We start from the raw sequence: 26,834 nt of genomic DNA, 5'->3' as shown, positions 1-26,834 counted from the left end.
TTTGTGAAGACAAAACCAAAGTATGTATTTAATTGGTCAACCATTTCTTTGTTCCCCATTATAAATTCCCCTGATTCTGACGGCAAGGGACCTACGCTTGACTTCACCAATCTTTTTCTCTTCACATATCTATAGAAGCTTTTACAGTCAGTTTTTATGTTCCCTGCAAGCTTGCTCTCATAATCTATTTCCCCCTTCTTAATTAATCCCTTTGTCCTCCTTTGCTGAATCCTAAACTGCTCCCAATCCTCAGGTTTACTGCGTTTTCTGCCCAAATTATATGTCCTCTCCTTGGATCTTATGCTATCCCTAATTTCCCTTGTTAGCCATGGTTGAGTCACCATTTTTGTTTTATTTTTATGCCAAACAGGGATTAACAAATTCTGTAGTTCATCCATGCGATCTTTAAATGTTTGCCATTGCCTATCCACCGCCAACCCTTTAAGTAACATTATCCAATCCATCCTAGCCAACTCGTGCCTCATACCATCGTAGTTTCCTTTATTTAATTTCAGGACCCTAGTCTCTGAGTCAACTACTTCACTCTCCATTTTAATGAAGAATTCTATCATATTATGATCGCTCCTCCCCAAGGGGCCTCGCACAACAAGATTGCTAATCCAATCCTTTCTCATTATATAATACAGGAAACTTTGGTTTATCCGGAGGTTGTATGTCCGGAATTCTCGATCTACCGGCAGAAATGAGGAGCCGTTTTGTTAGGTTTTTTTTCTTCTCGTGGCTTTGTTTTCAACAATCGGGCTCTGGAAAGTCTCTCTGAAGCTGTTGCTAAGCTACAGAGACACTTCCAAGGTACGGGCCAACTGTTTACAAGCTGTTGCTAAGCAACAGTGTTTGTTGTCAGATACGGAGATGAAAACCTCCGTATGCATCAACATTAACTTTGTATGTCCGGCAGTTTTGATAAATCGGCAACAGCTTGGTCCCGTCGGTGCCGGATATAACAAAGTTTCCTGTACCCAGTCTAAGATGGCCTGATCTCTAGTTGGATCCTCAACATATTGGTCCAGGAAACCATCCCGTATACACTCTAGGAATTCCTCCTCCATAGTATTGTTACTAATTTGGTTAGCCCAATCTATACGTAGATTAAATTCACGCATGATAACTGCTGTACCTTATTGCAAGCATCTCTAATTTCCCAGTTAATGCCATCCCCAATCTCAGCATTACTGTTTGGGGGTCTGTATACAACTCCCACTAACATTTTCTGCACCTTGGTATTTCTCAGCTCTGCCCATACAGATACCACATCATCAGAGCTAATATCCTTCCTTACTATTATGTTAATCTCCTCTTTAGCCAGCAATGCCACCCCACCTCCTTTTCCTTTTTTCCTGTCCTTCCTGAATATTGAATACCCCTGGATGTTGAATTCCCAGTCTTGGTCACCCTGGAGCCATGTCTCCGTAATCCCAATTTGTTCCTGCATGGTTTAAAAGCCTGCAGCAACTTAAGATGGCAACAGTTTCCTGGATGCATGGCATGTAATATCCTCCAGTTTTTGGCAAGAATGTTCAACTGCAGTGATTTCTCATCAAAGCATTCGTTTGTGCTTTCTGAAGATTTTATCATGGCGTCATATATCAGGCATTGATGGATCAAAGGAAGGGCTCAGGCAAGGGGTGGCAGGAGGCAAGCCCAGAAACTTTTAGATGTGGATTCACAGATCCTTCTGGATTAGATCCACCAGAAGAGATACCATTGACCTCACAAGGAGGGAAGCCACTGAAGGCAGTCACCAGAGGTAGGAGACAGTGGTGCTTAGTGCCTCCTCACCCACAGCAAAGCAGACCAGTGTTGCAAGAAGTTCAATGACTGACAAGGGCAGGAAAGGTAAGAAAACAGCAATTCCTTTTCACTTTAGCACCAAGGCACCCGAAATCCCATGATTACCCTCAGTTCTTAAATATGGTGTGGAGATGCCGGAGTTGGACTGGGGTGGACAAATGTAAGAAGTCACACAACACCAGGTTATAGTCCAACAGCTTTATTTGAAGTCACAAGCTTTCGGAGCGCTGCTCCTTCGTCAGGTGAAGTGGAGAGATGCATAAAGACACAGCTTATATAGTCAGAGAATAATGTCAGATGTTTACAGGTAATCTTTCTAACTGCCATTTATCACACCTCGGCAGAGAGATAATCACAGCAATCAAAGGTGTGAATGGTGTCCAAACAGGTCAGTCAGGAAAACATTACATCAAAGAACAATGAGGTGGGGCCACAAGGGGTCAAATGTTGCAGATGCTGGGGTCTGTGTGAAAAACAAAAAAACAGACAAAAAACATTTTTTTTGCTGGAAATCACAGCAGGTCCGGCCACATCTATGTAGAGAGAACAAGCCAACGATGACTCGAGTCTGGATGAGCCTATGTCAGGTGGGGTTACATGTAGTGTGACATGAACCCAAGATCCCGGTTCAGGCCGTCCTCATGGATGCGGAACTTGGCTATCAGTTTCTGCTCAACGATTTTGCGTTGTCGTGTGTCTCGAAGGCCGCCTTGGAGAATGCTTACCCGAAGATCGGAGGCTGAATGTCCTTGACTGCTGAAGTGTTCCCCGACTGGGAGGGAACACTCCTGCCTGGCGATTGTTGCGCGGTGTCTGTTCATCCGTTGTCGCAGTGTCTGCATGGTCTTGCCGATGTACCATGCATCCTTTCCTGCAACGTATGAGGTAGACAACGTTGGCCGAGTCACATGAGTATGTACCTGGTGGGTGGTGTCCTCACGTGTGATGATGGTATCTGTGTTGATGATCTGGCATGTCTTGCAGAGGTTGCTGTGGCAGGGTTGTGTGGTGTCGTGGTCGCTGTTCTCCTGAAAGCTGGGTAATTTGCTGCGAACGATAGTCTGTTTGAGGTTAGGCGGCTGTTTGAAGGCGAGTAGTGGAGGTGTGGGGATGGCCTTAGCGAGGTGTTCGTCGTCATCGATGACATGTTGAAGGCTGCGAAGAACATGGTGTAGTTTCTCTGCTCCGGGGAAGTACTGGACGACGAAGGGTACTCTGTTGGTTGTGTCCCGTGTTTGTCTTCTGAGGAGGTCTATACGATTTTTTGCTGTGGCCCGTCGGAACTGTCGATCGACGAGTCGAGCGTCATATCCCGTTCTTACAAGGGTGTCTTTCAGCGTCTGTAGGTGTCCATCGCGTTCCTCCTCATCTGAGCAGATCCTGTGTATTTGCAGGGCTTGTCCATAGGGGATGGCTTCTTTAACATGGTTAGGGTGGAAGCTGGAGAAGTGGAGCATCGTGAGGTTGTCCGTGGGCTTGCGGTAGAGTGAAGTGCTGAGGTGTCCGTCTTTGATGGAGATTCATGTGTCCAAGAATGAAACCGATTCTGAGGAGTAGTCCATGGTGAGTTTGATGGTGGGATGGAACTTGTTAATGTTATCGTGTAGTCTTTTCAGTGATTCTTCGCCATGGGTCCATAGGAAGAAAATGTCATCGATGTATCTGGTGTATAGCATTGGAGGGTCGCTGCCCTAAGCTTGACATGTATGCTCAAGCTGTCAGGAGATGCATCAACGCCAGATTCATCAGCCGCACTCACAAGACAGCCCAGAATGTCACCCGAGCACAACGCAACGCCATCCACGCTCTCAAGACCAACCGCAACATCGTCATCAAACCAGGAGACAAAGGAGGAGCCATCGTCATACAGAACAGAACGGACTATTGCAAAGAAGCATACCGACAACTGGACAACCAGGAACACTACAGACAGTTACCCGCAGATCCGACCAAAGAACACACCCGCCAACTCAACAGACTGATCAAGACCTTCGATCCAGACCTTCAAAGCATCCTACGCGCTCTCATCCCACGTACTCCCCGCGTGGGAGATTTCTACTGCCTCCCAAAGATACACAAAGCCAACACACCCAGACGTCCTATCGTATCAGGCAACGGAACCCTGTGTGAGAACCTCTCTGGATACGTTGAGGGCATCCTGAAACCCATTGTACAGAGAACCCCCAGCTTCTGTCGCGACACTACAGACTTCTTACAGAAACTCAGCACCTACGGACCAGTTGAACCAGGAACACTCCTCGCCACGATGGACGTCTCGGCACTCTACACCAGTATCCCCCACGATGACGGCATCGCTGCAACAGCCTCAGTACTCAACACCAACAACAGCCAATCTCCAGACGCCATCCTACAACTCATCCACTTCATCCTTGATCACAATGTCTTCACCTTCGACAACCAGTTCTTTACCCAAACACACGGAACAGCCATGGGAACCAAATTCGCACCCCAATACGCCAATATCTTCATGCACAAGTTCGAGCAAGACTTCTTCACTGCACAGGACCTCCAACCAATGCTATACACCAGATACATCGATGACATTTTCTTCCTATGGACCCATGGCGAAGAATCACTGAAAAGACTACACGATAACATCAACAAGTTCCATCCCACCATCAAACTCACCATGGACTACTCCTCAGAATCGGTTTCATTCTTGGACACACGAATCTCCATCAAAGACAGACACCTCAGCACTTCACTCTACCGCAAGCCCACGGACAACCTCACAATGCTCCACTTCTCCAGCTTCCACCCGAACCATGTTAAAGAAGCCATCCCCTATGGACAAGTCCTGCGAATACACAGGATCTGCCCAGATGAGGAGGAACGCGATGGACACCTACAGACGCTGAAAGACGCCCTTGTAAAAACGGGATATGACGCTCGACTCGTCGATCGACAGTTCCGACGGGCCACAGCGAAAAATCGTATAGACCTCCTCAGAAGACAAACACAGGACACAACCAACAGAGTACCCTTCATCGCCCAGTACTTCCCCAGAGCAGAGAAACTACGCCATGTTCTTCGCAGCCTTCAACATGTCATCGATGACAACGAACACCTCGCTAAGGCCATCCCCACGCCTCCACTACTCGCCTTCAAACAGCCGCCTAACCTCAAACAGACTATCGTTCGCAGCAAATTACCCAGCTTTCAGAACAGCGACCACGACACCACACAACCCTGCCACAGCAACCTCTGCAAGACATGCCAGATCATCAACACAGATACCATCATCACACATGAGGACACCACCCACCAGATACATGGTACATACTCATCTGACTCGGCCAACGTTGTCTACCTCATACGTTGCAGGAAAGGATGCCCCGGAGCATGGTACATCGGCGAGACCATGCAGACACTGCGGCAACGGATGAACAGACACCGTGCAACAATCGCCAGGCAGGAGTGTTCCCTCCCAGTCGGGGAACACTTCAGCAGTCAAGGACATTCAGCCTCCGATCTTCGGGTAAGCATCCTCCAAGGCGGCCTTCGAGACACACGACAACGCAAAATCGTTGAGCAGAAACTGATAGCCAAGTTCCGCATCCATGAGGACGGCCTGAACCGGGATCTTGGGTTCATGTCACGCTACATGTAACCCCACCTGACGTAGGGTCATCCAGACTCGAGTCGTCGTTGGCTTGTTCTCTCTACACAGATGCGGCCGGACCTGCTATGATTTCCAGCAAAAAAAAATGTTTTTTTCTGTTTTTTTGTTTTTCACACAGACCCCAGCATCTGCAACATTTGACCCCTTGTGACCCCACCTCATTGTTCTTTGATGTAATGTTTTCCTGACTGACCTGTTTGGACACCATTCACACCTTTGATTGCTGTGATTATCTCTCTGCCGAGGTGTGATAAATGGCAGTTAGAAAGATTACCTGTAAACATCAGCACTGTTGCCTCACAGCGCCAGGGACCCGGGTTCGAATCCGGCCTCGGGTGACTGTGTGGAGTTTGCACATTCTCCCCGTGTTTGCGTGGGTTTCCTCCGGGTGCTCCGGTTTCCTCCCACAGTCCAAAGATATGCGGGTTAGGTTGATTGGCTATGATAAATTGACCCTTAGTGTTAGGGGGATTAAATACGTGGGGTTACGGGGATAGGGTGGGATATGTGTTGGTGCAGGGGTTACGGGGATCGGGTGGGATATGTGTCGGTGCAGGCTCGATGGGCCGAAATGGCCTCTATCTGCACTGTGGGGTTTCTGTGATTCTGTGATTATTCTCTGACTATATAAGCTGTGTCTTTATGCATCTCTCCACTTCACCTGATGAAGGAGCAGCGCTCCGAAAGCTTGTGACTTCAAATAAAGCTGTTGGACTGTAACCTGGTGTTGTGTGACTTCTTACGTTCTTAAATAGAATGACAAGTTTCATTCACAGTGTATCATGGTAGAATGGCTCTCTAACTCTTCTTGCTACCTGTGTTTGGAACGTACAATCTCTCTTTGCATGTGGCCCCTTAAAACTCCAAACTCTCATGTTACATTTTCCTTCTAGCACTTGTACTCTGTTTCATCAGCTGTCACTTGGAAGATTTTCTTCAGATGCTCCATCTAATTTTGTTAGCATTGTTCCAGGAGAGACAATCTCACAATTCCCTGAATTTAAGAGAACTCACAAATTTTGAGGAACATGCTGAGGCAAGCAGCAGTGGCAGTCAGCAATGGTATTAGTGGACCAGTGCCAATGCAGGTGAGTAGGTTCAAGGCAGTACTTAAACCTGCTACAGTGCTTTAAAGAACTAAATTGCCATTGAACTTCAGAACTGTGTATCTCGTTAACCTCTCTGGAATCTGCATACTCATTCTTACCTCATGTCCTCTTCACAGATCCGGAATGGCAAGGTTGTGGGTGGAGGGGCCAGAAGAGGAAGAAGATGATGAGGATGATTGTCAGGAAGAGGAAGGACATCATTACCTCCTGATCAATAATGATAACAAGGAGGAGAATGGTGTTGATGAGGATGTTGATGACCATCCTGCCGTACTGACCTCTGGCACTCTTGCCCTATCTGTCAACTTCAATCTATTCATCACAGCCTTCTCTATCTCACACACCAGCTCAATTATTGTCAATCAGTAAGCGTAGATGATGATAAGATGACCCCAGCATCGAAGCTCTGACCACGCTCAATCAGCTCCGATGGGTCACATTGTCTGCATGCCCGATACGAGACTCCCAAAACAAGCGCTCTATTTGGAGCTCCAGCACGACAAGAGAGCCCCAGGTGGGCAGAGGAAACGCTTCAAGGACACCCTCAAAGCCTCCTTGAAAAAGTGTAACATCCCCACCGACACCTGGGAATCCCTGGCCCAAGACCGCACAAAGTGGAGGAGAAGCATCCGGGAAGGCGCCGAACACCTCGAGTCTCTTCGCCGGGAGCAAGCGGAAGCCAAGCGCAAGCAGCGCAAGGAGCGCACGTCAATCCAAGCACCCCACCCACCCGCCCGCCCCTTCAACCACCGTCTGCCCCACCTGTGACAGAGACTGTAGGTCCCACATTGGACTCATCAGTCACCTGCGAACTCATTTTTAATGTGGAAGCAAGTCATCCTCGGTTCTGAGGGACTGCCTAAGAATGCATTAGATGACTAATAAAGCATAAGAAAGTCGGAGGAGAATGGAGTGGATGAGGACTCTCCCGTTCCCCAGCAGAGGCTGCAGAGATGGCTTACTTTGGCTGAGGAGGTTGTGAACTCGGATTATATGGGTCCTGTTATGAAAAGAAGGATGTACATGCTCTGAGATACATTTCCCAGAATATGCAGGAGATGAAAAGGTAGCATTAGGGAAGCTGTTTCCTTGTTGCGGACATCAATTGAACATCTGACAGATTCATTGGAGACTGCAACTGTTCCCCTAGCCTCTGCCCACCACTCCTGCCCCCGCACTCCTCTACATCCTGCCACCCCACCGCCCCCGCCACCACCCCCACCCCCCACCGACAGAAGAATCCCAGGACAAAAAGATGCTGGTTTTTCATCTGAAGCATAGACTGCTGCTCTAGCACATCTGGCGGAGAGCCCTAGATCAGAGTCCTGGAACTCCCTAGATTGGGTTCCTGGAACTCCCTACCTAACAGCACTGTGGGAGTACCTTCACCACATGGCTCACCACCACCTTCTCAAGGGCAATTAGGGATGGGCAATAAATGCTGGCCTTGCCAGCGATGCCCACATCCCATAAACGAATAAAAAAAAAATCCTGCTTTCAGACACTTGCTGATGGCTTGCAGGAAACACTAGAGATTTTCAGGATCTGATGAGAACCATTAGATCTGCAGTCATATTGCTCAGTACCACTGTATGGCTGTATTTGACCAAAATGAGGCTGTTGTTTCTCAGAAAAACAGCACATGCCAAGCCTCAGACCTAGTCCCCAGAGGCCGGCTGAAAAAGCGCATAGGATGCAGGGCCAGGCTGCCTATGCAGTTGTGCCAGAGTTGCAGTCCACAGAAGGATCTTCCCAGGGTTCAGCTGTCATGAGATGGGGTTACTTCAGTCCCAAGAGCCTATTCTACCAATCCAAGTAGAACTACCTTTTATGACAATGGTCCTCAGGTGGCACTTGGGTGTAGCACCAAGGTAGGCAGTGGGGGAAATATGATGATGATAAGTAGGTTTGAATGCTTTTTATAAAATAAGTATGATGTTGCACTTTGCTACTGTCTAGGAATCATCTCAAAATGTATGAATTTACCATCAATCCTGAAGATGGTATCAGGGAACTGTTGTATGCAGAACTGGATCTTACCCTGGGTGGTGATGCAGAATCCTCTTGTTGCTGTTAGGAAGGACTCAGTGGTAAAAAGTTTAGAGCTGTGCTGACTTTGACAGCCACTGGCAGAGCTGTCCAGTTTCTTGATCTGGGCTGCAAGTTATCATGCAGAAGGTCGTAAACTTCATCCAGGGCCTCCTTAGTGAATCGATATTGATGAGGCTTAACTTCTCATTCATATCCTCCCAAGATCTCTGAAGCCCATAGATTTATTGTGAGGCATAATAATTAGTTGGCCTCATCATCCTTTGATGCTGCCTTACTCTTTACTCCCTTCGGTTCTCCTTCTCTTACATCAAGATTGTAAACAGAAGTATCCAAATGAAGACATCCATGCTGCTCTATGGTATCCCTTACCATGGGCGGAAGCCAAAACTGGGCTAGTGATCAGAGAGTCCATCACTCTGGTAGTTTTAAGTGCAACTCAGTAGTTTTCCTAATACGGACAAAAGTTGTCCAGAGAGTGAACCCTTTTAAATGGATCACTTCCACTTGGAGGATCTGCACTTGACAAAGTTATGCCTCGTTTACCTGCTCGTAAGTTACACTGGCGGAAATTATATCATGGGGCTGGAAATGATGGGACATCTGATGCCGCATGTCATCCATCTCATTTGCATGTGTGCACTGGTGAAAGATGTGCGGAAGAAATGGCCCCTCCCAGAAATTCCATCAAACTGAAAATGAGGCATAAACCTGGTGGAAGTGAATCCCACCTTAAAATCCAACCCTCCAAATTAAGTTACCCACATATCTGTACCTTGCCAGCAACAATGTTGATTTCCAGCCCAGTTATTTTGTCATTTATGGTGTAAGCATACACCAGATTGATTTCAGAGTATACACTTTAGCTTGTGCTTCTTGTGGTGTAATTATTTTAGTAATTATGTGGTAGAGTTTCCGCTTTGGGTGCAATCGACGAAACAGGCACAAATTGTGCCCAAAATTGCATATTGCTGAACACAAAATCAGCCATGAACCAGTGCAATCGGGCAGCATTTTAAAATGTAATTTTAAAAAATTGCTTTAAAAAATATTCCTTGGTATATTTAAGAGTGGTAACTAGATGCAGTTTGATTAATACAGGTAAAAATGGGTTTATCACAAAAGAGTTTCTGCTTTGGGCGCAATTGCTGATTCTGGCACAAATTGCGTCCAAAATTCCACCCGTTTTGAAAAGGGTTTTTTCTCGTTTCCACTCAAACTCCTTTGCATGTCGCCAAATGCAATATCTGCCATGAACCAGCGCAATCAAGCAGCAGCGTTTTAAAACGTAATTTAAAAAAAAATTGTTTCAAAAAATTTTCCTTCATATATTTAAAAGTGGTAACTTGGTGAAGCTTAATTAAAACAGCTGAAAATAGGTTTATCACAAAAAATAAGCATTTTTAATCACAGTGTCAATCCACCATATCTGAATAACCTGATTTCAAATGACTGAAAATGACTTAAAAAATATACAGAACCATTCGGTAGCTAAATTTAAAAAAACATTCAAAAGCTTTTAAAACATTCCGATTAGTGTCCTTGCGCCCAAAAGAACCAGCTTAATTTTTTGAGCCTCCTTGAAGGCCTGCACATTAGTGGAAACTTCCAATGGTGATTAATTCATCCTATGGGCGTGGCCAGATTTGTAAGTGGGGCTGCTTCTAGCGCGATGTTTTTTAAACTAGCACAAAAGATTGTGGAAACTCGAGTTGCGCTGAAGGTAATATGCACTTAAAATTCTGCGATCTTTTGCGCTGGTTACGCCGATTTCAGGCGAATTGCGCCAACAAAAACAATGCAACCGAGTGGAAACTCCAGGCCTACTTTCCTGATTATTATTTTGTTTCTTTGTACTCCATAGATAATTTCTGCATACATTGATTCTTTCCGGTGTTATCGATTCATGGGTCTTAAAGAGAAGAGCACAAAAATGGAACAGTTAGCTGTACAGAAGTGTCTTGCTCTTACCAAGAATTATGAAGGATTACTAATGCTTGCTAAATTAGTATGTGCACTGTCAGAAATTAAGCTCTGTATTGGACAACTTGCTGAAAGTATTGAGTATGGTATGTACTATTACTGTTAACATTGATACACAAAACTATCGTTTCATTGTTTCTTATATAGGCTTCCTGTAAATCTAACATATTCTTTTGGACTTTTAAGGACACCAGGCACATAAAATTGCTGGACTACTAAATAAACCCAATATTGATGTTTTCATAATTCCTATTCTGACCAAAGCCTTGCTGCTTACTGGCAGGTAAGGGTACAGTTCACCGGTAAGTTAGCAACTTTATATCCCCAAAGAGATGTTGAATAATCAAATTTAAAATAGATGAACACTTTTGTAGCAAATCAGAATGTTAATCACAGAAATGTAGTGATGTAACCATTAAACATTGCACTTTTTAATCCTACTATTTTAACAATTAATTCTCATACATTCCAAGAGCATAAGTAGTTAGGAAAGAGAAAGCTGATGTTGCTTTTTTTATGTCGGCTGGGAAATTGGACCTGTTTGCGCTGGCTGTGAGGGCTGATTTGGAAGAAAAAATGCCAGCCACCTCACTTCTGTCCGATTCTGGCAGGTCCTGTGGCGACCGTCATTTTGGGCAGATTGGCAGCGCTGCCGTTGCCTGCATTCACTGCAGAAAAGGAAATGAGGCAGATCGTGACATCAATGAGCGTGCAACGCTGATTTGACACACGATCTGCCATTTTGGAAGTCGCCGCTCCATTTAATGCCCTCTCCTAATGATGACCAGCTGACCACTCATTCAACAGCAGGCGGGCCCCCCCAGCAGCACTATTTAAAGGGATCATCAACAACTTGCAGCAGACTTGCTTTTTCATTTCTACTGGCTCTGTGTAAGTTTGTGCAAATGTTTGGAGCTTTCTACAGTTGCTTAAAGTTGGTGAGGTGACAGGGAGTGTTGCTGCAAGTGGAGAACGCCTTGCTTCTCATTTAAAGGATTCTGCTCACAATACTTGCTCCCAGTCATGGGTACTCTATTGCAGCCCCCCTCGCGCTCGAGAATGACAGGGAGATGGAGCAGAGGCAGTGAAAAAGAGGACAAGATGCTCGCAAAGGGAGGAGGAGGAGCATGCATGTGGCTTTGCCTGGCTCTCAGCAGGAGGCCTTACACACCTAGGGTCTTCCTAGAGCACTTCTCCTACCTGCACTTTAGCCAGGATCAGTGTATTAGGAGGCTTCACTTCACCAAGGAGGTGGTCACAGAACTCTGCCACCTCCTACAACCAGACCTGCAGTCTCAGAGCAGAGCGATGAAGGCACTGTCAGTGGCCCTCAAGGTCACTGTGGCCCTCAATTTTTTCGCAACCGGATCTTTCCAGTCTGGAGCAGGAGACATAGCTAACATTTCCCAGTTCACTGTCCATCGCTGCATCTGGGAGGTCACAGAGGCTCTGTACTCCAGGAGCAGGGACTTCATTGTCTTCTCTCTGAACAGAGAGAAGCAGGAGGAGCATGCATGTGGCTTTGCCTGGATATCAAGCTTCCCCATGGTGCAGGGCGCCATCGACTGTGCACATGTGGCTTTGCCACTAATCCTGCGATCTTCTGTAACCACAAAGGCTACCAATTACTTAATGTGCAGTTGTGCGACCACCCCCAGCACATCATGATGATGAATGCCCGCTATCCTGGCAGCAGTCATGATGCTTTCATCCTGCACCAGTCCGGTGTGCCAGCGAACCCAAAGGTGGCTGCTCAGAGACAAGGGCTATCCGCTCTGCACCTGGCTGATGTCTCCCCTCTGCAACCCCACCACTCGTGGCCAGCACTCATATAATAAGAGCCATGCTGCCATGAGGAACCTCATTGAGCAGGCCATTGGTGTGCTAAGGCAATGGTTCCGCTGCCTTGATCACTCAGGAGCAGCCCCCAAGTACACGCCGGAGCGGGTGTCCCATTTTGTGGTGGTCTGCTGCACGCTCCACAACTTAGCCATCATGAGGGCACAATCCTTGCCACCACAGGTTCCAGGACCACCTCAGGGGGAGGGGAGGAGGCAAGCAGCAGATTCCCGTTCTGTATGGGCTGTCTGTGAGCGCCTCATCAGACTCTGGTTCCAATGAATGAAACCCCAGATCCATCTTACCATCCCTCTGTCATGGAACATCACAATGTCCTCCTGGCCACAAAGCTGAAATGAGAGCCACCACAAACCAAACATTCCAAACATAATTTATAAATGTATCAAATCAAAATCAACACAACAGCATCAACTAATCACCCTTGTGCATATCCTGAGAGTTTGTCTTTCATGTGCCTTTGCCTGTCCTACTGCTCCTACGCAGTGCTACTCCATTGGCTGCAACATAGCTGGTGGAAGGCTGCTGACTTTCAATGGGGGAGACTGCAGATGACCTTGCAGGATGATCTCAAACAGCTCTGGGCCTAGAAGGCTCGGCTGTAGACTGCACCACCTTGGCATGGGTGGCAGCATTCTGGGCTGGCTGGATGACAGGCAGCAGCAAGAGCACTGGTGGAGTGGCTGTGGTGGGAGTACGAGTGCTGTCATCCTGAGAGAGGACAGCAGATTCTTGCTCCACGGAGCCACTGCCACTCCCCTGGGGCAGCTCCTCAGCATTCCTAGCCATCTGTTGGGAGACAGATTGCTAGAGTGCTGTGAGACTCTGCAAGCCCCTTTCCACACTCGTAAACCCAGCCATGATGGCAGCAGTCTGAGCTTCCACTGCAGCACTGAGACATTGGGTCGCTTCCTCCTGTGCTGCAATGGAAGCTGTGACATCGCCCATCACATGCAGCATCATGGTTGGGTCCACAAGGTCACCCATCATTTCCATCCTGGAAATTGCAGGCTCCAAGCTCCGTGCAAAGCCCCGTGCAATGTTGGAGCCGGATTCCTCCATGCTCCTTGACACTGACAAGAGGCTCTCCAGCAGGCTTGCCATTGCGCCAAACATTTCTTTGTGTATGCCCATCACCCTTCTTCTGAAAGCTGTCCCATTGAAGTCATCATCTGAGTCCTGTGAAGCACAACTCGCGCGTGAACTCACCCTCCGGGGAATTGGCACCCAAGCTGCCCTTTCCCCCTGGCCTGGCTGCAGCCCACTTGTGCCCGGTGCAGATCCCACCTCTATACTACCTTCTAAAGTCCACGCTGTGTCATTTTCTGAGCTGGTGTCTGTGAGTGTCAGATGCAGTGACGGTACCTCTTCTCCTTCACTCTCTTCCTCGATGACTTTGGTTGTGCTGGTGGGACTTCTTGGGTATCTTAAAGGAGAAAGGCACAAGGGTTGGGTTGTGGTGAGGTGAGCGGGGGGAAAGCAAGATATCCATGCATACACCATCAGCAGCTTGGCTGTGAGAAGAGATTGTGGCATGAAGGGGGAATTGGGATATGAGAATAAGGATTAGGTACAAGCATACCGGCATCATCAGCAATGCTTTCAACTTCCCCGCTTGCCACGGACTCTGTAACGGCCTCTCCAATGATCTCCAACACTGCTTCCTCCAGTTCAATCAGGGTCTGCAGTCAGGCTTCCCCTCCACCCGTCTGCTGCTGCTTCCAGCCATTATGAGCAACCTTTGCTTGTAAGAGAAAGGGAAGTGTGTCAGTGAGCATGGTGCAATGTGTTTGGGTGATGTGCTTGTCATGCTTGAATAGCTGACAGTGTGTGCAAGCTGTGAGATGTGGGTGTGAGTCTTGCAGGAGTGGTAAGTGTGTGAGGATGAAGTGAAGCTATGATTGTGAGGTATGAGTAGTGATTGCTAGAGATCGTTGGTAGCTGAGTGAGGGGGTGTGGTGCATTGAGCTGTGTGCGAGGCTAGTGGTGCAGATGGTGGGATATGGCATTTGAAGATGCATTCACTGACATTGACCATTCGTGTGAGGTGATTAAACTTTTTGCGGGACTGGATCCAGCTCCTGGGGACAATACTCGTCGCACTGATGGCTTCAGCGATCTCCTCCCAGATCCTTCTGGTGTTCTGCCTTGAAGCCCTCCTGCGCCCCCTGCGGGGAGAGGACCTGATGGCATCTTTGAACCCTGAGGACCAAGGCCTCCAGTGCCACATCTGAAAATCCCCTCGCCCTCTCTCTTGGATGTTGGGCCATGGCTCTCTCCACAATGACAATGAGGTACTTCTGCAACAAAGCACCTCCCCTTTACGTAGTGCAGAGAGCTTAGGCCAAACTTTATTGGCCAGTAGACTGCACCCGATATTGGCCCCCCTGTTCAGCGCTAAACCAATCGGCAGCGCATTTAGTGCTGAGATCAGCGTTGTAATCATTATAATGAGCAGGCAGCACGAATTTTGCATGCTGCCTGCACCACTTTGAATGGGTGCGTGCACGTAGCGCTTTGCGTTGCCCTCACACGTTTTCGAACCTTATCTAATTTCTACTTCATCGTTTAGGTCTATGTATAAGGCCCATACAGCCCATTTTCAACTCCCCACTGGTAGATGTAATTGTAATAGTTGTTATACTGTATGGTCATGCGTAACCTACTTTAATTCTGTGGCCTGGATCTTCTACCTGGAAATATGGCAGTGTGCAAATCGTGCCTGCCCAACGAAAAGTGGCCTGAGCCTGGAGTAGTTTCTGTGTTCAGTCTAATTATCATATTTATTGAGAACTCCCAGCATTAGGAACACCTCTGATTGGAAGCCCACCATTTAGGGGCAGGAAGTAGCATGCTGCTGCAACAGCTTAACAAGGTCGCTACACTCAAAATTGATTTGACATCAGAGTCAATCTTTTTCTATTGTCTCTGAGACCTGCAGGGTGCCAGGGAGCACCAAGATTCGCCAATAAAGCTTAGCAAGTGCTTCTGATGAAAGTAGACAGAGGAGGGAGACACTTTCTTTCAGAGCAATGCAGGCCCCCAAGAGAGCAGTACAATAGCATGGAATGTACTTGCTTACTGTATATACTTGTCATAAGCTATTTGAGCTGCATGCTGATGCCTGAATTTCACTACATCTCATGATAACCAAAGATAATTCTTTTTATATTCCTTTTAAAGAAGAAGACAGCTTATAACAATAGAGAGAAAACTGCAACAGGGGGCAAATCATCAAACCTCTGCCTTTTTATGCTGTAAGAGGAAGAGGTTCCTCAAATTTTGGGGATGGAGGCCACAGAGGGTGTCGGAGACAGGAGGAGAGCAGGTGCCAGCTCAGGTTTGTAATGACATTCTGCTTCTGTTCCTTCTCATCAGTCTGTATCTCGCAATATCAGCAAACTATATTATGAAACCTTCATATCACTCCTACTGAAAGTGACATGTGAACTCTGCTCCTCATTAACCCATTCTAACCTCACTTCCTCTTTTCCGCTTCTAGATGTGCCCCAAGAAGGAAAATCAGGGCCCATGACATCTAGACCGCCAGCACTTCACAGCATGCACTATCACTCACCCTGTCCTTCCCAAGGTCAAAGACATCCACCCCAGGGGAACTGGAGAGTGAGCCAGAAGGGAGTGCACTGGGTGGCATACAGTGTTAGTGAGATGGAGCAGTTGGTGATGGAACGTGTTGCTGACTAGATGGCTAGGACACACCGCCCCTGGGGATCCAGATCTCGAAGGTCCTAGTTTTAAAATAAGGATGTTTGCATGAAGCAAAAGTGTAGATATTCGGAATCATCTCAGACAGCTGGCTGCAGACCGTTGATGGAGTGGAGGAGTCAACTACCCATGCTGGATGGAGGCCACAGTCCACCCTGATGCAGGTGACAACTCCAGGGACATTTGCAGCAGAGACCCTCACAACAGCAGCCATAAGGGCAATATGTGTTTCCTCCATAGATGTTCATATTGTTGCCATAGATACCTGAAGTGCTAGATCCAAGAGGGCTGTTCCTTCCAGCCTTCAAACAAAATTACATACAAGTACCTCACAGGGCTTCAATGATCTTACTGATATCATAAGATCGGCTTTCCTACAGATCAGTGGTCTTCCAGAGACAATGCCAGGTACTGGTGGCATGGCAGGAATGGACACCCATGATACTGTTTATTTTATTAATTCCTGGGATGTGGGCATCGCTGGCAAGGCAAGCATTTATTGCCCATCCCTAATTGCCCTTGAGAAGATGATGAGCTGCCTTCTTGAACCGCTGCAGTCCCTATGGTGATCCCATAGTGCTGTTAGGAAGGGAGTTCCCTCAGGATAGCAGCACATACAGGCCCGCCAGCAGCCCCTTTCTAGATCTGCACATATGGTCAAAAGGATGCAGGGCCAGATGGCTCCTGCGGTCCACAAGAAAGGCAGACTGGAGTAGGTTTACCTTGGGACTTAGTTGTCAGAAGATGAAAATCATCCTTATTTTAAGATGCTCCTATAGCAACAGAGTAGCCAGCCATTTCTTGCATTCCTGCCGCATATCTAGGAGATGCACGTGACTAGAGGTTGCACATTGCACACAGGCACCAAGGGAAGTATGATGGTGAAAAGCACTCGGCACGCGCACACAAACACACGCACACACACACACACACACACACACACACACACACACACACACACAGTCGGGGTTTTCATTAAAATTATGGTGTCATTAATGTTCCGTGTTTGGCAAGGTGTAGAAGAGAATTTCATGAGCTGCCATATGTGGAAAAGAAAAAACTTCCCCTAAAAAGTGATTAATGTGCCTTGTGTATTTTGCACTGGTGCTTTTCCAGTGTGGCATTGTGGGGCCAATTTTCATGTACTGGTGTAAGTCAATTCATAATGGTTAAGAACAGATGAAAATCTCGCCATAATTATAATGGTCATCATTTTTCATGTGTCATGGTTGGTATATATTTAAATTTTTATTGTCAATATTTTCTTAGGTTCAGTGTCTGAGATCACTCCCATAGGTGAGCTCTCACCCAGAGTATGTTTTTACCTGCCTGGTACCTAGGTAGTTTATAGGAAGCCCAGGAATCAAACAGAATACCTTTGTTACTGTTGGTTATATCACATGTCCTGACCTAATCTTCCGCACATTCAGAAGTCAGTAAAATTAACACTCCACTAGACTGACTTTTGTGATAAACTGCTAAACAGATTTATAAACCAGTAAATGCATAAGTGAACAGCAGCAATGACACACCAAGGTTTTACAGTGGATATCAACTTAACTATCCCTCCTGGAAAGCTAGAAAAATTACAGTTTCATCTGTTGCACTAAGTTGCAATGCAACTAGATCAGACACAAAAGGCAGATTGTTCTGCTCTATTCTACTCAATTTTGGTTGGACTTGAGGTGCCTTTCTACCAGCTTTCTGCCAGTTGATGCCACTTCCAGAAATCCCACTAGGAACGTAAGACCTTCTGATTGTCTGACAGTTTATAGAGTTCAGACCTGTGGAACAGACAACACAAAACCCAATGAATCTGTGAAACGGCTTTACTTAAAAATCAACAAGAGGTTACAAGTAATTACCAGAATACAAACTGTACTCAATTCATGTACTTATTACAAGCAAGCATCTAAAATCATTTACTTTAAGCTCAGGTAATTATAAGCAAAACTACATACGTACTAACACCAGATGAGAAGTCAATTCATCGATGACTAGACGTGTGACTTTAACTGGCAACTAACCAGGTCACCATCGACTGTAGCATGAATGTCAGTCCACAATATCACTTATACCCCAAAACTTGGCAACTCGCCCACAGCATTCCTGTCCCAAACTGTGTGATTAATGTTGTTTTTCTCTCTCTCTTCTATCTGTTTTGACGCTTAGTTAACCAAGGCTAGACATTCAAGGGTTGGAGAGAGTCATTTTTACATTTGCAGATTGTTGACTCATGGTTCTCACAGAATTTTCAAGATCTTATCTTTTGAAGGAAAAATACCAGCACATCATGTTTTTAGCCAAGCATTCTCTTGCCCTCAAAGCTTGTCGGTCCATTTGGTCACTTTTAGATTCAATCATGTTTACCACGGGCAGTATTACATAATCCACCCTCAAGTGTCTGTACCTGAATTTAAGGTCACAGACACTTATACGTTGTCGTCATCCTCTTCTTTCCAGGTCTTCTGTAACAGCTTGACCAATGCTTGCTGCTTGTGGTGTCTGTTGACTCGACAAGTTATTATCAGTAAGTATAACACAATCACCAACTGAACAACGACTAAAACATAGGAGGTAATTCTTATCCAAGGGTGAACCTCGATATTAACACTGATATCCCACTAAGACGAGTCATCCCCAATCTTAGATATTTCTTTGCACAGGTTCTGATTTTCCTGGGCCAAGTTATAAAAGTGCTTTTGAGACTGACTAACTCATTGCATTAACTCGAACAGGTGTTCTGGTAGAGGTGGAATGTCATAGCCGAATCAAGTCATATACTGGTGTAATTGCTCTTTTAATTCATCTTCTACAGAGATATCTACTTGCCTATGCGAATAAATGCTTAATAAAACCTGCGCACCAAGTCTTACAGGCTGGACTGGGGTAAAGCAAAAAGTTCCCGTCGCAATGGGACAAGTCAGGTGGTTACCATACTGGTATTCCTGGTGTTTGGTGGTGACACAATACTCACCTTTCCCTCGGTATGCAGATTGTACGGGGAAAAGCTTTCCTACAACTACTTTCATGGTGCAGTTCCATTCTACCCCATCCCAATCAAATCCGCACGCAGGGGCTGCGTGTTCTTCCATATCATAAGGGCAGATGAATGTATCCCGAGTTTGAGCGCACTCGGTAAGATCTGGGGCCACCCATGTGGTCCCATCCACCCGGGTCACATACTGCGGGGGTTCGTCATACCTTGCTAAGTGGTCTCCTTGACGTACTCCTATATTCTCCAAATGGAATAGAGGATTTGGGGTTGTCTTTTCATGCAGGATGGGATAATACAATACCATCCCTAATAAGGTGATGTTGGTCTGTACCTGCAACTGGCATTCATGTTTTACTGGGTACACCTGTACTAACCCCCTGACTTGGCACATAGTTATGGTAAATTGATAAGTGGACATTGCCCTCAGGTGTCAATCAGTCACCCACAAGGGAAGCTTCCCCTCAGCAGTGCGCTGCAGGTTTTCACGGGCTTGTTCCACTAACCAGGATCCATACATTACACAAACATTTTGCACGGCCTCACTAGAGGCATTCGGATTCTCCTTTAAAATTTGGTTTATCTTTTTAGCATGGGAGTCTAAATAATTAACCACGTCCTGCAGATGAATGGTCATAATTTGGTCCTCCTCCAATTCCTCTTGTTTCAGACCATTCATTTTATTCAGAATTTCCTTTAGACGGTTTCTAACTGCCTTTATGGATTAATCCAAATCAGCCAAATCAAGGCTATTAATGAGGAAGGTTCCAGTATTAAAAACAGTGGCTGCATCATTGATCAGACCCCGTCGCGTTCTGATATGGTTCCCTTTAACCCCGTAACCAATGTCGTTTCCTTCAGTGATCTCAGTATTTTCCCCAAAGTTATTGTTAAATCCATTACCATCTCCCGAGCCCTTGCGATATAACAGCTCCTAATTCTGATTCCGCCAAAGTTGTGCTGGCTCTTTCCCAAAATCCTTCTATTAATTCCCACACCATTCTCCCATATAACGGCACTGTTTCTGGTTTGCACCAGTTCAGTATTCCCACCTCGGTCAGATTTAATATCACAGGTACCACCTCATGATGCACATCATGGTACAATATCATCCAAGTTGGGATTACCACTAACCAATTTGTCGGCCTCAAAGAGTGTGTTTGGGGCAGACAACCCGGGTTTCTGGTTGTTCTTCCCGCGGCTGTTTTATTCGTAGGGGGTAAATGTTTAGGACGGACTTTCAATTCCAATGTGTGTATTATTCCGTTTTTATACTCCTTCACATGATAATATGTGCAACCCTTTGAACCCCTACACAGCCTTCCCTCCCCGTCCACAAACCATTGGTAGGAACCCCTGTCATCTATTCCATTCACTTCAATACTTTTCCCGCCTATCCAGTGGACAGGAGCTCCTTTGAGCGGCTCTGCAGATACAAAAGTATGGTTCGATAGCATCCCAGAAGGGTTTACGTACCCATAGATTCCCTCATGCTCTTGCCACCAACGTGGCCAACAGAGTATTTCCTGCTGCTCGGGATTGGGTCGAGCTCCCTACATCCCCCAAGGGTTCCCTATCTGATAATATCTTGAATGGTCACTTAGTTCTGCTTGTAAAAACCACACCCTTTGTCCGGTGGGGTGATCTTTGCATTTTATGCATATCCCCCTACCTTCCTGGACCTCATAAGTGGTAACCCATACTGTCCCTGAACACGTGGTTTCGCAATCACATTTGATGTACAGGAAGGTAATGTTTCAAGTGGCATCCCAGGGTGGTGTCTCCGGTCAACTGCAATCGACCTATTATAAGGAAAATAGTTAGTGCTGATCCAGTATGCTGAATAGGCTAACGTGGAATCTTCGAGATAGAGCAGAATCCCGATCATTGGCCAGAATAATTCCTTCATTTTATAGAGTTCAGTCTCTCAATACTGATGTGTTTTTTAAAAACAAAACAAAACGGGACTTCCTACTTTTCTTTTTCTGCATTGGGTAATTTTCTCACCCCTACCACTGATGATACTTCAAGGGTGACTTTCTTTTGGATAGAGAACTGGTTGGCAGACAGAAAGCAAAGAGTTGGAATAAACAGCTCTTTTTCCGAGTGGCAGGCAGTGGGGTACCGCAGGGATCGGTCCTTGGACCCCAGCTATTCACAATATATATTAATGATCTGGATCAGGGAACTAGATGTAATATCTCCAAGTTTGTAGACGACACAAAGCTGGGTGGGCGTGTGTGCTGTGAGGAGGATGCCGAGAAACTCCAGGATGATTTGGACAGGTTGGGTGATTGGGCAGAAGCATGGCAGATGCAATATAACGTGGGTAAATGCGAGGTTATCCACTTTGGGGTCAAAAACAGGAAGGCAGATTATTATCTGAATGGCAATAGATTGGGAGAAGGGGAAGTGCAACGAGACCTGGGCGTCCTTGTGCACTAGTCACTGAAGGTAAGCATGCAGGTGCAGCAGGTGGTTAAGAAGGCAAATGGTATGTTGGCCTTCGTAGCGAGAGGGTTTGAGTACAGGAACAAGGATGTCTTGCTGCAGTTGTACAGGGCCTTCGTGAGACCACACCTTGAGTATTGTGTGCAGTTTTGGTCGCCTTATCTGAGGAAGGATGTTCTTGCCATGGAAGGAGTGCAGCGAAGATTCACCAGGCTGATACCTGGGATGGCAGGAATGACGTATGAGGAGAGATTGGGTCGATTGGGCTTGTACTCGTTGGAGTTTGGAAGAATGAGAGAGGATCTCATTGAAACTTATAAAATTCTAACAGGACTAGACAGACTAGATGCTAGAAGGATGTTCCTGATGGTCGGGGAGTCCAGAACCAGGGGTCACAGTCTAAGGATAAGGGGTAAGCCATTTAGGACAGAGATGAGGAGGAATTTTTTCACCCAGAGAGTGGTGAACCTGTGGAATTCTCTACCAAAGAAGGCAGTAGAGGCCAATTCATTGAATGTATTCAAGAAGGAGTTGGATATATTTCTTAAGGCTAAAGGGATCAAGGGATATGGAGAAAAGGCAGGAACAGGGTACTGAATTTGGATGATCAGCCATGATCTCATTGAATGGCGGAGCAGGCTCGAGGGGCCAAATGGCCTACTCTTGCTCCTATCTTCTATGTTTCTATGTTTTACTATGCTGCCATGGGGTAGGAGGGGTCCGTTGGACTCGTCTGGACAGGAGGTGGTTCGGGACCTGAGGATGAGGAGGTTTCTACAGCTACCATGTCCTGTCTACCTTCATTTCGATCATACTGTACCTGAGGAGGCACCATTTCAGGCAAGGGTGCCTCATTGGGTGGGGGTGTGCCATTAGGCACCCCTTTATCATCATCCCATTGGAAAGGATAAATACTGCTCACCATGCTCATAATCTTGGCTTGTTGCCTTCTTGACCTAGTGGGCTGTAAAAGCTTCATCTGGTTAATATGAAACCATTTGATTTCCTTAGGTAACTGAACTGTGTATACCATAGGACTAGCTTTGTAGCTTTGTCAACAATGTTATACGGCCCCTTGTAGAGGGGTTCAAACCCTACCATCCTCGCATAGTTTTGTACCATTACCTGGCTCCCTACTTCCCATTCCTGGGGTTTACTCGGAGTCAGGTGTAATCAGTTACGTTGGTGCGCCTTCCCAATGTTGTGGACGGCCCTCAAGTTCAGTTTTAAATTTCCCCACAGGTCACTCAGGAAGTTGTTCCAAGTCACCTCCTTAATTTGTTTATCAGTCAGAGTGGGGACCAACAGGTGTGTGAGGGTTCGCATGGGTCTCCCTGTTACCAATTCATGAGGGGAGTTACCCGTTCCTTTGGATTTGTTACTACGTATCCCCATAAGGATTAGGGGAAGTTTAGTGTGCTGTTCATTTAATTCCTTTCGCAGGGCCAACTTCAACATATGGTTCATTCTTTCTGCAATTCCCGATGATTGTGGCTTGTGGGTCACATGCCAATTCCCTTCAATTCCAAACAATTTCAGAGTGGCTTGCATTACTTGACCTGTAAAATGACTTTCCTGGCCTGACTCTACCACATCCGGAGAATACCTCTCTAGCTAGGGTCTTGGCCATCAATGAGGCTGTGGCCGACTTGCATGGGAAGACTTCTACCCACCTGGTAATCTTGCACCATCAACACTCATCTAACCCCCTGCTTAAAAGAAAAAACAGACAATCCATTGTGGCTTTCCTACAAGCCCAATGGGTTCATTCGTCAATTCCTGATTCCCTTCTGTTACTGTGGGGAAATATTCACTTAAAATTAAGAAACTTAAATTTAATAATGTCCAATATCTTTAAATTTCATTCAATTGTTTGGTGAATTAAAAGAAAACCAGCTGTCAGCAGAAAGGGTTAACTCCTTTGCAGGTTTGTAAGGAAGCGGAGCAAATTGTCAGACGGACGCAATTGCGTCACTTCACGTAAATCTTTAAAAAAACTTCCCCAATCGAAAAAGGCAGTTTGGTTTTCACAATTTAATAGGTTAGTTAATATTTTCCAAAAGAAGACAAACCCAGATACCATCAATCAATGTCAACTTGTGTCACACAGCTTCTCGCAGCTTTCAGGTAAATTTAAAGTGAAATCTTTGTGCCTTTAAAATCTTTGTTAAGATCCTGACTAATTCAATTCAGCAGGTAAAAACATCAGACATCATGAACATTCTGTGAAACAATTCCACACACAGCAGCATTTCTTTTTTTTTCAGGTCAGACACACTTGAAATTGGTCAGAAATTTCAAAAATACCAATTGTTGATGTGATTGCCTCATGTCCAGAACTAGAGGCTTTCAGACAATTTATAACCAACCAGAATTTTTTCTGTGACCACGATAAAAGTCTGGTTTAAACAGGTTAATTAACATCAATAACGCCAATTCAATTCAAACCCATATCTTAAACTAACCAGTACCGGTTGAAAAGAAAGGGAGAAGCTTCCCTCAGCCGATAGCTTCAAAACATTCATACAAGGTTAATTTCTACCAGACATGATTAGAAACCACGGCAACCGTAATTTGAAGGCTGAAGTTTATCTTTTGTAAAACAAACTGCCTCTGATTTACAGTTTGCTGTACAAGCCGTCCCAGTCAAGTATATCCACAGCAGTTGTCTTTAACTTAAAAAATGCAAATCACAAAGTTTTTCCCACTTCTGGGTGCACAATCTTAAATTGAAATGAACATATTTAACACATCCACACTCTTAAAACTTCCAACATCCAACAAAGGGTTAAATGGCTTTAGCTCCATGTACAGAAAAGTGGGTGGAGCTAAAACAAACACAACAGATATTTTCTTTCAAAAACAGACTTTCAGACAAAACAAATACTGTAACTTCTTAAAATTCATAGTCAGGAAAACTTCTACACTTTAACACATGCACTTTCACACAAACTGAAATTCCAGCATCCTTTAAGGTTCCTTTCACTCAGCAAATCTTGTGTTTTATTTGTCTCGGCACTAGCTTCCAAGTTGGTAAAGCTTTAAGTTTCTCTTTTTTTCCTTGTTTTAAATTGTTGTCTCAGCAGCTTTTCCTGGCTTCCCAAATCCCTGTTTTTTCCCTTTGCTGAGTTTTCAGATTGGTTAGCTTGCAACTTAGATCTTTTTCCCTCTTTATCTCCCACTCTTTATGCTAATTACATTCAGTGTGGTCCCTACGACCCTCGAGAGCCTGTTTCTGGGTGACCCTAAACGCAGCCTTCAGGTCCTCATTGATCTTTTCTGCCTGCTCTGACTGATGTCTCTGTTTGGATAGTTCTTTTGACGAGAAATTGCACTGATTCTGATTATTTATACATTGGTTCTCAAGTTGTTGTTCTTTATTACATCACCTCTCCTCCTGTTCTAACTTTTTCTTAAGCCTGTTTATACATTCCCTTTCTACTTCTGTTTCTTTCCTTAACCTGATCTTTACCCTTTCATCAGATTTAACCTGCCTCAGATAGGCCAATAAACAAACGGATTTCTATAACCTTTGCTGACACGTGGACTCTTGGGTCCACTGTTCAGCCTCCAATACTGGATCATCACCATCTATAATGACCTGTACCCAACCCTCCTTGAGGGGTAACTTCGCTGTCACATATTTTGTGACTAACGCTTCCATCATCTTTGCCATTGTTTGTTTAAAACAAGTCCCTGTTCGGGAACCAATAATCAGTAAGACATTCTGATTGTCTGACAGTTTATAGAGTTCAGACCTGTGGAACAGACAACACAAAACCCAATGGGGGAAAATTGGGTCACGTCCCATTTGGGGCGCTAATTTCAATTAGTGCCCCCGCACCCGAAGTTCACTGGTAGCGCCCCAAGGGGGAGGTGGGGTGCTACTGGAAGTGCCCCGCCTCCCTCTCGGGGTGCTGCTAGTGAATATCACAGTGCTATGTGCTGCGGTACTGCAGGCCTTACTCCCCTTATTAAAGGGGGGGGCCTAGCGCAGCGCGACCCGGGGCCCAGCTGGGCCACCAGGGATCAGAGTGCCGGCAAAAGAGCCTGGCACTCAAGAGAAGTGCCGGGCTCATGGAGCGCAGTCGGCACCCCATGGTGGGGCAGCACAGAAGGCCGGGGACAGCAACGGGGGCAGGTGCTGGCAGGCGGCCAGCAACAAAAATGCCCGTTTGGTACCTCCCCTTTAATTTGCGCCACCCCGGCCGCAGGTGGGCCCCCCTGACCCTGTTGGACATAGCGTCCGGCGGTAAGTCAGGGGCTCTATCAAAGATCGCGGCCGGGGCATGAGCGGGACGTTGCGCACGATGAAAACGACATCGCTGGTGGCGCAACGCCGCAGGGCGCTAACGGTTACCACCGCCGCTAACCTCCCACTGAATTTCGCGGGAGGCATTGGTGGCACCACGCCCAGGCGCTAGTTGCTTTGCGCCCTGTGAGCGCCCTCTTAGGGCACTAGCAGAAGGCGCAAATCAACTGAATTTTTCCCCCATTGTGAAACTTCTTTACTTATAAATCAACAAGAGATTACAAGTAATTACCAGAAAACAAACTGTACTCAATTCATATACTTATTACAAGCAAGCATCTAAAATTATTTACTTTAAGCTCAGGTGATTATAAGCAAAATCACATACGTACTAACACCAGATGAGAGGTCAATTCAATGATGACTAGACGTATGACTTTAACTGGCAACTGACCAGGTCGCCATCGACTGTAGCCACGAATGTCTGTCCACAATATCACTTGTACCCCAAAACTTGGCAACTCGCCCACAGCATTCCTGTTCCAAACTGTGTGATTCATCTTGTTTTTCTCTCTCTCTCCTATCTGTTTTGATGCTTAGTTAACCAAGGTTAGACATTCAAGGGTTGGAGAGAGTCGTTGGGGTCGATTTTCCTGAAGCTGTCGGGAAGAAGGCGGGACTACAACTTTCGGGTTTTAGACCTGCCTACTTCGACGTCCGGCCAATCTGAAATTTCATCTGTCAAGAGTTCTTGACAGATGAAATAGCAGTGTTTCACAGCTGTTTGAAGCTGTGAAACACTGACAGTCTGAGTTCTAATATGAGTCCTTCTGCACAGACTCAGTTAGAACTCTCAGCAGCACTCAAAGCTGAAGGCTGTCACTTTTGGCAGATCGCAGCCATTCAGCTTTAAGTGCCGGCTGAGTGATGGGCTCCCGATGGCTACAGGAAGAAAGG

The 26,834-nt window shown here is 46.1% G+C and overlaps 1 protein-coding gene across 1 annotated transcript in view; it reads left to right on the top strand.

Moving 5' to 3' along the window:
- LOC147120452 (adenylate cyclase type 10-like) overlaps window positions 1–26,834 on the top strand; it is a 231,646-nt gene that overhangs the window by 173,269 nt on the left and 31,543 nt on the right. The window contains exons 10-11 of the mRNA XM_085984226.1: window positions 10,478–10,682; window positions 10,783–10,879. Of these exons, the coding sequence (XP_085840352.1) occupies window positions 10,478–10,682; window positions 10,783–10,879 (302 nt within the window). The remainder of the gene's footprint in view (window positions 1–10,477; window positions 10,683–10,782; window positions 10,880–26,834) is intronic.

Source organism: Somniosus microcephalus, chromosome 4 (assembly GCF_052327205.1).
Source record: "Somniosus microcephalus isolate GS21.2 chromosome 4, FLI_Smic_1.0, whole genome shotgun sequence".
Classification (NCBI taxonomy): domain Eukaryota; kingdom Metazoa; phylum Chordata; class Chondrichthyes; order Squaliformes; family Somniosidae; genus Somniosus; species Somniosus microcephalus.
Note: the sequence above shows the minus strand (reverse complement) of the source record. Positions and strands in the feature narration are given on the sequence as shown.